This window comes from Mustela nivalis (assembly GCF_964662115.1).
Source record: "Mustela nivalis genome assembly, chromosome: 4".
Taxonomy (NCBI): Eukaryota; Metazoa; Chordata; class Mammalia; order Carnivora; family Mustelidae; genus Mustela; species Mustela nivalis.
The window spans coordinates 140,365,997-140,378,700 of record NC_139023.1 but is presented as its reverse complement, the minus strand read 5'-3'; the positions used below and the strand labels follow the sequence as shown (position 1 = coordinate 140,378,700).

At 32.6% G+C, this 12,704-nt stretch overlaps 1 protein-coding gene across 2 annotated transcripts in view; it reads right to left on the bottom strand.

The window, feature by feature from the left end:
* Positions 1-12,704, bottom strand: part of LRBA (LPS responsive beige-like anchor protein) — a 730,800-nt gene that overhangs the window by 500,665 nt on the left and 217,431 nt on the right. For both annotated transcript variants that reach the window (XM_082728100.1, XM_082728101.1), the window contains exons 32-34: positions 11,715-11,793; positions 9,931-10,064; positions 1,556-1,617 (exon numbers count right to left, since the gene is read on the bottom strand). In XM_082728100.1, the coding sequence (XP_082584226.1) occupies positions 1,556-1,617; positions 9,931-10,064; positions 11,715-11,793 (275 nt within the window). The remainder of the gene's footprint in view (positions 1-1,555; positions 1,618-9,930; positions 10,065-11,714; positions 11,794-12,704) is intronic.

Here is a 12,704-nt window from a genome sequence, read left to right as displayed (position 1 = left end):
GCAACTTATTCTACTAAGTGATCTTCATATCCCATTTGATTAGATTAGTATTAAACAGCCCTGTGACATACATGATAAATAGGTGTTTTAAAACATGTCATTCTTCATCTTTTTAGCTTCTAACATTCAACTATGTAATATACTATCTGAAACAGCTTTGATATATCAAGAATATATTCAATTCTTCTGAACTAAAAAGTGGAACTTTGTTATCAAAATTCATCTATGAAACATTTATATCAGTATAAATAATTTCATACTCTGTGAAGAAACCAATGCTTCTTAAAAGTAAGGATAATTTTGTACTGGTTTAAGAATGGCATATGGTAACTAGATCCAAGAAATAAATAAGCAATTATTTCAAATTAGATTAATGAAAAATTTTCTACATTAAGCTTTTTAAAGGAATGGAGTTTTCTAAAGGAGATGATTAAATTATAAAAACATGATTCTTGCTAAATCTAAGAATAATAAGCTCACTAGAAACAACCACTCCTCACAAGTTCATTATAAAAATCCATTAAGTGTAATCTGTAGAAGTAATTGTTCTTATTCCATTTTATTGACAATGCATAGTATTGATTTTTCACACCTTCTATGATTCTTTAATTTGTATTCATGAAATGTCCATCAGCACAGTCTAAATAAATTTGGCAATATAAACGCTAAAATGAATAAATCGATGCAAAGAAACATTAATTTTGCATTATCCTTATTCGTCAGGCAAGTACACCACAAAAGTTGTAAATGAAGGTCAAAGGTTTTGAAATGGGTCAGAACCCTTGACCTCTAGACCAATACCCTTCCTATTAAAAAAGGCTATTTTAAAGTTTTAAGTAGCGGAATTTACTACCAGCAAGATATCATTTTTAAAAGACTACAAAGAAAACTCTCTGTAAAAACATTCATCTGTTTAATTGCAAAACAGAAAAGAAAAACCACATGATACATGATTTTTATATACATTTTCTAAAAATCATTAAAGTTTACATGAGGTATAAAATTTCTGAACACTAAAAGCATTTTGCTTTAGGAATTTATTCACTACATCTTATCATGATGGCTGCCATACTTTTGCTGATGTTTTCCCAAATCTACTCTGTATGTCAAAAATAATTAGCAATGACAAGAATTCAAAATTATTTATCACTCATTTTATAACCTCTACACAAAAGGGAAGTAAACCCATTATTCCTAAGGGAGTCAGAGTAGCACTCCACAAGGTTTAGAAATAAATCTGTTTCTATAACCGTAATATATATTAAGTAAAGAAATTTAGCCACCTCAAGATCATTCGCTCGAGACATTTTTTAATAAGATTCTAAAAACCTGTTTCTCATCTATCTGTTCTCTCTCAGCGCTCACTACAAAATTCTTTGTAGTCTTTGTTAATATCAATGATAAGAAGTAATCCTTTTGCAATACAAATAAAATTATTTTAAAATCGCAAATTCAAACTCTATTACAGCAAAAATATCTACTAAAACAATTATAATTTCCTTATAAAGTCATGCAAGAATTTACTTTTAATCCAACATTTTTTCCTGTTACTCACCTGAGAACACAGTAGCATAACCAATTCCACAACCGAACTACTAGACTTCATGCAAACCAGACCTATTTTAAAGAGAATTTAAAAGAAAAATTACAGAGTAAAAAACAAATATGAGGGATTTGTTATACAACTTTATCCAAATTGGTTTTTAAAACAAAATTTAACATCTTGCTAAGAACAAACCCACACACATTCGATATGAGTAAACAGGTACTCTGTAATTACTTTAAACTTGGCATCAAAACTACCACAATTTTATTTGTAAACTATTTCATTTCAGTATTCAATCTACCAAAACATTAGAACTCCATATATAATGACATTTCACAACACTGAGAAATGTGCACAATATATGCCATATTGATCAATATTATCTACATTTTGTTTTGGAGAGAGCTGATTGTTATACATGCAGAGAAGGGAAATGGCTCCCTGACCTTTGCTTTCTCCACCACACTCTCTCCCTTCAACCCTCTAGCTATCAATCAAGTTTCCATTTTGTTTCATGGCAGCAGACATCCCAAACACTCTTATTAGTACCTTGACCTGTGACCTCACACTAAACCTTAACAGAAGTGTAAGCGTTCTGTTATATATTCTTGATTTCTTATAAATAAATTCATTTACATCTTCTCCTTTCTGTTTCATTTGCATTCACCACAAATACCTCAGGAAGGAACTTTTAAACAATACATATCTAAAAAAGACTAAAGACTTCCTTAGTTTTGGTTACCAACAAAATCTAAAAAAGTTCATTCAAAGAACATTTCATAACCAGTATGTTAAAAAAGCAATGCCCATAATTAAAAACACTAAATTACTAAATCACATGACTAATAATCAGAAAAAATGTTATTTTTTATTTTATACTTTTCTAAGCAAACACAAGTTTAGAATCCAGGGTGTAACAATAAAAATAATTCCTGGTGGACCCGTACACATCCTGCAGAATTATCTTGTTTCTTTCTTTCTTTCCATGAAAGCTCTTGGAGGCATCCTATCCCATCTTATTCCCTTTCTTTAATTTTCTAGCTCTGTAGTTCTTTTTCCTCACTTCTTTTAGTCATGCTGCCTCATACCAACTGATGGCACACACTGCCATTCTGTAGTCTAATAAATAGCATTCGCATTAAACAACCTATTTAATGCTGTTAACAACATTGTTGTTGTTGTTAACAACAATAGGCTGTTCCCCTCTTCACTTTTTAGAAAAGAACCATTTTTCTCAATGTCTGAAAAAACGTGTAACTTAGAAATAATGACGGTAATAGTGTCAGCACCAGCATAGAAATTAGCTACAGAGAATATACATGTTGCATTAAGAAAGCAGGTCATTAACTAGACTAAATTACAGTTTCTGTAGAGCTGAAATGAGCGTAGCTCTGCAGGCTAATACCAAGGCCAAAATGAAAGGCACAGCCAATAGTTCATCTCATCGCTGGTACAGCACTCTGCTGGTCTGAAACCTTGTCACTTTACATAAAATGTAAACAACCAGAAGGTTCCATATACTTCCACTTCCAAAAAGTAAACTCAGATCTTTCTTTACTTAGGTCATTATTCCACTGCTCTATTCTAGAGAAACCAGAATTCCTTACCAACTTTCCTTTCAACGGCAAAATATTTGGGCTCTGATCTGGCTCAGCCTTTTTTATCCACTCAGAAAAAGAACAATAATGATTTAAAAAGGCCTTGGGCCATTTAACTCAATGATCAAAGAGTTAAGTGTTAAGTGATAGTAAAATAAATAACATGTCATAGTTTGATTAGAACAATTCATGCATTTTTTGGAATGGGGTTTTGTAGATTTGTAAAAGATGGGGAGAAAGGCCAAGGTAGATGGTATATTAAATTTTAAATGAGAAAGGGCTTTAGGGGACAAAAAAGACCTTATATTAGATCTCTAATAATAAGCTCCCTCTCTAAAAGGCAGTAATACTGTAAACAAAAATATATAACCTTGGACTCAAAGAAACAAGAAATATCACCAATAAAGGACTTGGTATCAGGCTGCACAACTTAATCATCTCTCTCCCTCTCTTTCTTTCTCTCTTTTGCCCTTGGGTGACACTGGTTCCAGGTATGAAAAAGGAAGAAATGAATTATAAACCAATAATCTGTCTTCGGACTCTAAGAATTATCCAAAGGAGGGCCCTAAAACAATACTTAAAGTTATAAACTGCTGCAGAAGTATTAATTTTCATTTACACACACACACACACACACACACACACTCTCCCTCTCTTTCTTTCTCTCTTTTGCCCTTGGGTGACACTGGTTCCAGGTATGAAAAAGGAAGAAATGAATTATAAACCAATAATCTGTCTTCGGACTCTAAGAATTATCCAAAGGAAGGCCCTAAAACAATACTTAAAGTTATAAACTGCTGCAGAAGTATTAATTTTCATTTATACACACACACACACACACACACACACACACACACACACACACCCCTATTATTGCCCCAGTTAGCAGAAAGGACACAAGACAGCCTCAGAGATCTGAGTAGGCTCTTAACCCAACTTCTCTAAAAGCCTCTCAGAATAACCATACGGTTCATTTTGCTTGGTTTTATTTTTGGTTTATTTTTTAGAGATATGCAATTTTAGTCCCTTCAAAAAAAGACAAACTCAGGATACCAACCAAGAGCTTTATACTCATTTAGTCATGAAATTTTCTTCAATTTCTTCACCCAAGACTATTTACCCCACCTCCATTATCACTGCTTTTCCTTACTGCTAAATTCAGAAATATTAAATGATTTACCAGATATTAAGCTAGCAACATCTGAACCCACTGATCTGTCTAAACTTCAAGTAACATGAAAAACAGTCATGACCTTTTGCCACATGGAATGTAAGAAGCCTTTTTAAAAATATATGTATTTTAAGTACGTATTTAAGTCAACTTGATTTTTATATAAAAAGAGAGGATTACAAACATTATTAGAAGCTTTCATAATAATTTAAGCATAATGCACTCAAATTCTTATTCTCTATTTCTCTGGTTTTAAAGGTTATTTGTATATAACCTATATGAGCAAAAGCCTTTGGATTCAACTAACTGCTCTTCATCAATCTATAAATATGATATCTACCTTGTAAATACTAATTCCAAATTTCAGATAAACTTCTAATTGGTTCCACCTTATCATTAATTCTGGTCCTATTTCTTGAACTTATATCATCAAATGTAGTACTTTGGAAAAGGTGAATCATTCAAAATTTTGTTGAAAAGATGACAGTCATCTTCTTTGATCCAGAATTATAAAATATTTTCTTCTTTGGACTTTCAAACATGATTTAGAATGATGAATCCACTAATTTTTTTCATTTCTACATGAACTTTTCTTTCCAATCATTTTCATGTAACACACTTGCCTTTTTTATTCACTTAGAAATTGTAACCAGTAAATTGTGCTGTGTAAATATCAAAGCCATGGAAGAACACTGTCACATACCTTTTTAGCAAAATAAGATGCTCCATGTTCTTGTCAGAAAACATTGCATCAATTTTGTACAATGAAGTCCTTTCTATAGAATGACATACTAAGAAAATCAATTTCCTTTTTGTCCACAGAAATATATTGTGCACTAATAAATTCTTGGGTCTGATAAAATTTAAGTGTTGCTCTCTCTCTTTAAATTCATCCTCAGATGGTCTAATAATTGTAAAATGTCTTCTTCTGTCAATTTTTCACCTTATCATTAAGAGCAGAAAATAAACAATTCTGAATTCCTAACTGAATTCAATGAAAGCTGAAAAATAAGACCACAAAGATGGTATCCACGGATTTTCTTTTTACTGATATTTCTCAACCTTTTTTTTTTTATTGCTCCCCATTAGGAAGCCATTTCAGAACATTTTTTCTTAATTGCATCCTCACGAAATTTTAATACTAAACATATACTGTATAGATGTACTGTGACCCAATGGAAGAACCATGTAATACTTAAAATGTTTCTGCCCTCCCCAAATATCAGTTCTTGTTCCCACTGAGAAAACAAATTTCTATCTTCTTAAAATATGATCCAGTACTTTGGTGAATGCAGTACAAACTGAGGGCGATCCAAGAGTGATGATTTATTTTCTTATTATATCATAATTCTAGGGGCAATTGCAGTATTATTTTCTTCTCATTATTTTATAGTCCTTACTATAGTAGGAATAACTGATGAATAAATGGTGAAATAAAGTGTTTTAAGGTATAGGAAAATTAATATCACAAAGACCCCCTAATGAATCCTAGATTTATAAAAACATGTTCACATACGGTAATTGTAAGATAGAATAAATGTTATTTTTTAAGTAACTTTCTTTGTTTTTGAAAGACCTCTTCAAAAAAGCAAAAATAACAACATATCAATCCTTACAAGGTTGAAAAAGAGGGTTAGTATCACTAAAATTGAAACAATCAGAAACATGTGGTTCTAGGCAAGATGTAATAGGCAGTGTTACCTCTAACTAAACTAAACTAAACTAAACTATCTATCTATCCATCTATTTATTTATTTATTTATTTATTTGAACATTTAATGTATAATTTGTCCCAGGGGGTACAGGTCTGTGAATCATCAGGATTACACATTTCAGAGCACTCACCATAGCACATACCCTTCCCAATGTCCATAACCCAGCCACCATATCCCTACTCCCCTACCCCCTAGCAACCCTGTTTGTTTTGTGAGATTAAGAGTCTCTTATGGTTTGTCTCCGTCCCAATCCCATCTTGTTTCATTTAACTAAGCTTTTAAATCTAATCTCAAGCCATCAGAAAATAAATGGGACAGAGAAACCATTAAATGACATCATGAGGAAACAATGGCCACAGAGTGCCAAAATATGTAACATTCTACAGAACAACCAACCAGATTTCTTCCACAACCCAATAGCATGAAAACAGAGGGAAAATATGGAGAAACTATTTGATATTAATAAAGACTTAAAAGACATAACCAAATGCAATAAATTGATTTTGTCTGTATATAAATGAGAAAATGTTTTGTAAAAAGACACTTAAAAACGATGAATATGAACTAAGTATTATATAGCATAGAACTATTAATATTGATAATAGTTCTATGCTATATAATACTTAGTTCATATTCATCAATATTAGGTATATATACAACAATTATGATTATGTAAGAAAATATCCTTTTTTACATGGCTTATGAATTACTTAAGGGTAAAACAACAATGTCTAGAATTGATTTAAATACTAAAGCAAAATAAAGGGAGGCAGATACAACAAACAATTATAGCAAAACAAAGTGGGTTTGGGAGTTGGTAATAAGTTCATGGTTATTTCAATTTCTACTCCATACATATTTAACATATTTAAAACTTTTTAAATAAAAAAAAAAAAACATTAAAAAATTGTAGAAGTAATAAGCCTTCCAGTGTCTGGGCATACAACTTGTGACTGACAAAGGCAGGATTAGAACCAAGGTCTCCTGTCTTTGAATCTAGTGCTTTTGAACAATACCATGCCACAAACACTTCTACTCAAAACTCTTAGTTGTTTTACAATGCACAAAAACCACCACCCAAAACGTTCCTTACAACTTAACATACATATCTAAGATGCATAAAATTCCTAGATTTTTTTTTTTTTGGCTAACTTTTTATGAATACAGTCCAATGAGTAGGCACTGCTCAAGTTAACAGATAAGCAAGAGTGCATCATCTTCCTTATTATCAGTTTATCAGAACTTACCAGTAAAAAACTGATTCTAAATTAAATGTTGTTCAGGGATCTGTAATTAGCAAGTTTAGTACTTCTGAGTATCTTGTGGGATCTATTGTAAAACTCAAAGACCAACTAAAAGCTCTGTTTTGCTACACCAAAAAGCTGTAATTAATAATCCACTTTACAATAATGAAATATAGATCGTAAACTGTCAAACCACTTTAAAAAATAAATATTTAACACGTTAAGTATAAATTAGGGAGAAGTCCTTCAATTTTTCGATTCATAATCTTTCAAATTTTATTACTTCATTAGACCAAATAGTCCATGCATGGCTGGAAAAATTATATCCTTTGGCAGATATGGTAAAATTCTACCCCCAAATTAAGTAAATATTTCTAAAACTTAAACTTTTTCAAATAAATTTAATACTTTTTCCCTCTGTGGAAATGAGACCACTCATGACCAACTCCATATACATCTATATAACACAGATGATAATGAAATTCTTATTTCAGCTAAAGCTTATTATTTTAAATGTGCTGATATCCCTCAATTAGTGCTAATATAAAGAGTATCTTCCACTATTGAACTATCTCTACCTTGCATTTCCATATTCTTATTTCTAAAAGAGAGTTTTTGGGGGGTGCCTGGGTGTCTCAATTGTTAAACATCTGCCTTCAGCTTGGGTCATGATCCCAGGCTCCTGGGATCAAGCCCCACATCAGGCTCCCTGCTCAGCTGGAGGCCTGCTTCTCTCTCTTCCATTTCCCCCTATTTGTGTTCCCTCTCTCATTGGGTATCTCTCTGTCAAATGAATAAAATCTTTTTTTAAAAAAATGATTAATAATTACTTCTTTATTGTTATACTCACTAAAACACTTGATTAATGGAGAAAAAAAAAGTATTTTTTAATAAGTTTTTAAAAATTCCTCAAGAGATCATCTAGTGACTGTTACTCAACAAAAATTTATAACTAAAGCTATAAATTGATATTTAAAGAGAGCAGGATACAGATAATTACATTTTTCCATGATTTTTCAGCTTTAGGAGAATCAAAGTGTTTAATCCTAAACCATGAACCATGAACACAGACAAGCCCAGATTTAGGATACTTCTAGTCCAAACATATCTAAATTTTAAAAAATCAATTCTATATTATCACTGATGAAAATCCTCCAGCTTATCCTTAAAAAATTCTACTTGTAAGGATGAAGACTGGTATTCTGCAGTCAGTCTATTAAGCTCTTAAATAGAATTGTTTGGAAAGCTATTCTCTGTTGAACTGATACCTGCTGTCAGAGATAGCAATTGGTTGAGTCACCCATTCTAATATTAGAAAACATTCACTATATGGCAAGTACCCCATATTTAAATAAAAATTAAAAAAAAAAAAAAGGCCAGGGACACCTCGATAGCTCAGTTGGTTAAGCGACTGCCTTTGGCTCAGGTCATGATCCTGGAGTCCCAGGATCAAGTCCTGCATCAGGCTCCTGGCTCAGCGTGGAGTCTGCTTCTCCCTCTGACCCTCTCCCCTCTCACAATCCTGCTTGTGCTCTCTCTCTCTCTCTCTCAAATAAATAAATAAAACCTTAAAAAAAAAAAAAGTCTGAATACTCCTTCATTCCATAAACAGCATATGGTTTTCAATCCAACTCAACAACCAACTCTGAATGCTATCTAGTTTGACACCATCTCAAAGTATACTACCTATAAATGATCCAGGAATCTATGTGTAAGCAGGATAGAGTACTACTGTTGTTAGGGCCAATTTAATGTTAAAACCTGTTTAACTATTAGGGCCTGCTTAGCCAGAGCGACTCCATATTGCCAAGGTAGCCATATTGTTGTTTACATCCACAGACTTAATTCTTGGAATAAACACCCCAATAGTTCCTGGTATCGGTTCCAGGTATGGATTCCAGGAATAAACGCCTTAACAACAAAAGCCACGTACCGTGGGTCTGCGGTTATGTCCTATAAAACCAGCCTGTGAGATCGAGAGGGGATCGCTCTCTCTGGAGGTGGCCCTGGCCGGTCAATCTGACTTCTAATGCTTGGCATAGAATAAAGCTTTGCATAACTTTCACTTTGTCTCAGTCTCGTTCCCCTGGATAGTCAATCTAACTTCTAATGATTGGCATAGAATAAAGCTTTGCATAACTTTCACCTTGTCTCAGTCTCATTCCTTTGATAGCAGACCCCAACACTGTTACTTCTACTTATTTATAAAACAGAATTCTACTAATAAGGACTAATAACACATTCCTCATTTTCCTAATATGTGGCGATATACTATTGTTTATATGGATCTTAAGTTCTAGTAAAATCCCAGATAAATACCTGCTAATTACTGTAACACTAATCTTTCCAATTCTCCATTCTCATAGTTTATTTTAATGCATTAAAAAAAGAAATCTAAGTTGTAGTTCTTTGGTTCAGTACATACTCTTCTGCTTCATCCAAATCACTAATTAAAAATCCAAATCAGATTAGAACAATAGAAGAGACACATCTTTCAAAAGATACAGACTCTGGAAGAAACTTTGTCAAAGGCTGAAAACTACCTGAACAATGAAACTCCACGCATCTCCTATTATTCATTTCCATTTTTAATCTTAAAACTTAAATACAAATTTAAATATTCATTTGTAAAGTGACATAAAGAAAAATCACTTACTTGTTCCTTCTATAAGCAGTTCTTGTCCATGACTACCCAAAAGTGTCCGAGAAAGAAAAGGTGCAAAATCCACAAAAATCTCTCGCAGAAGAGGAGCTGCCTTTTCCAAAGCATGTTCAAGCCTCTCTGTAATACTAATGGAAAGATATTATCTGAACTATTCATTAGAATTTACAATTTTCAGTTTTTAAAATGAGTTTCCAAAGAAATGTAAAATCATGAGAAATTAAAAATTATATAACAACTCATTATTGCGATACATATCATTCCTTCTGCTAGAATACCCTTTATTATTAAGTTCTATATTACCACCCCAGCCCTGGCAAATAATCTGGTAAACAACCACTCTAAGCATCTGATTCTTACTGGAAATCTTAATGGGTCAGTATAGAGCACTTGATTTTAACACCATTATAACCTAAAAAACCCGACCAAATCCTTATCAAATTTGTGTATTACTGGGTCACCTGAGTGGCTCTGTTGGTTTAAGCATATCCCTTCAGCTCAAGTCATGATCTCAGGATCCTGAGATAGAGCCTTGGGTTGGGATCCTTGCTTTAAGAGGAGTCTTAAAGTCTGCCTCTACCCCTCCCCCAACTCACACACTCTCTCTCTCTCTCTCTTTCTCTCTCTCTCAAATAAAGTCTTTAAAAGAAAAAAATCTGTCTATTAATAAACTATCAGCACCTTCAGTTCAAGAATTATATCTTCCTTTCTAAGTTCTCAGCTGCAGCATATAGCATAGACACCGTAAGTATTTATAAACTGAATTAGTTTATATTCTTTTCTCATTGACATCTTTTGAGAATTTTTTTTCTAAAGCAATCTGAACAACTTTTCATTTGAAAATTAGTATACTTTACTGGCATACTTATAATGATCTCAATTTACATATTAATATGTCTCTGTGACTACATGCACATATACTCATATGTATACACACATACAACCACATACATGTATATATTTAATGAGTTAAAAAAGCTTCCTGCATTTCAGGAAATTCATAGGCATCCACAGCTTTAGTTCTGAACTTATAAACAAAATATATACACAAACAGCCACTATTTACCTATTTATTCACACAAGGAGTAGTACTTCGTAATACCAACAAGAGCTGCTACTGAAACTATCAACTGTTTAGCTGATGGAAATCTCTTCTACCAATTAGCATCTCATCTAAGGTACTACCCTTAATACTATTCTTCTCTGGATAATATCACAACTACAAGGTTACACATACAGAACTTTGGTGCCTGTATTTGCGGAGTGCTAGGATTTTCCAGTAGTGGAAGGAGGATCAAGAACTCTGACTATTAAGGCTCTAGTGGTAGAAAATATTCACAGTATTCCATCTTTGAATTTGAAATGCATATTCCCAATTTAAAAAGGTTAAGGACGGTAAAAATGTACCTACTGTTCAGTTTCACTGTGGCTTTGGTTGACTGGCTATAACTTGCTTCAGCATTTTTAAAGAAAATGAACAGTGAATTCTCCATTTTCAGTTCATAATCATATGAAACCTAAGTCATAAGCTACTACCTGTGTATTTAAATATTTGTTTTGCATGCAGTACTTATTAATCATAATAGCCACTTCTCAAAAACCTTTTACATGTCATAATCTTTAAAGAGAAACTTCTAAAACATTCAGGCCTCTGTCGCTTATGCTTTTAAAAAAATAGACAAAAGTAAGTGAAAAAAAAAAAAAGAACTGTAGCTAGACAGTTTAAAGAGTCATCAAAAGGAATAAATCACAAATATCCAAGTTAATAGCTTTAATACCTCATATTTGAAACTTGGTCTTGTGGAACTGAGCCAACTGTTGGCACCGACGGCAATTTTGCATTAGATGATCTACCACCTATAAAAGAAAATAACCATTTACAGGAATCTTCCATTTTTAGATAAAGGTTCAAATAAAGAAGCTATCTTTATAGCAAGTCAACAAAAAACATTACAATGGATTTTAAATGTCCATTATATTTTGGATAACATTAAAATCTACCAATTAACAAGGTATCCCTTCAATCATTTAATATCTAAATCTTAGTTACAAGTTTGATTATTACACTGAGTAACCTATGATCCATCAGCTGCAGAGGTAACAGAAAACTAAATTCTGACTCACTAAAGTCATGATTGCTTCTATCCAACAAGTAGCAATAGAGATTTACAAGTAGACACTTTTTAAAATTGAAGCAAAACACAAAAACAGTTAATTCCAAATTTAGCCTCAAGCACATAAACTTCCACTTCCATAAAAACTGACCTTATTCAGTCACCAAATAACTTATGCTATAGCCTGACTGCTTCTGTGTCTAGCTTAACAAACATAACCAACTCAGAGAATACTTGTGAAACCTTTCTTAAATGATTCAAATAGAAGTTATACTCCCTCATTTGTATCCTCAGTGTAATGAGAACTTAATCTGTTGGAGCATTTGTCATGCTATATTTCACTTGATTTTGTAAATATCCTTTTTCCTATTATACTAATCTTTTAAAAAGCTGAGACTTCATCTTTTTCATCCCAATCTCTCCAGAGCTTAGAGAAGTGGACAATAGAGGGTCCTCAGTTTATGTTAATTCCAAAAATTATTCCCTTAATCATTCCTATCTCTCATATTTTACAAGTTATCTTTCCATGTGGTATGTACTTCGCTATTTCCTATGTTTTTATGTCCCTCTCTTTGTTCGAACTACTGTGTAAAATTAATTTCTACCATGTGATCTTATTTTACTCTCCAATGAAACTTCCAGATACCCTTTAAT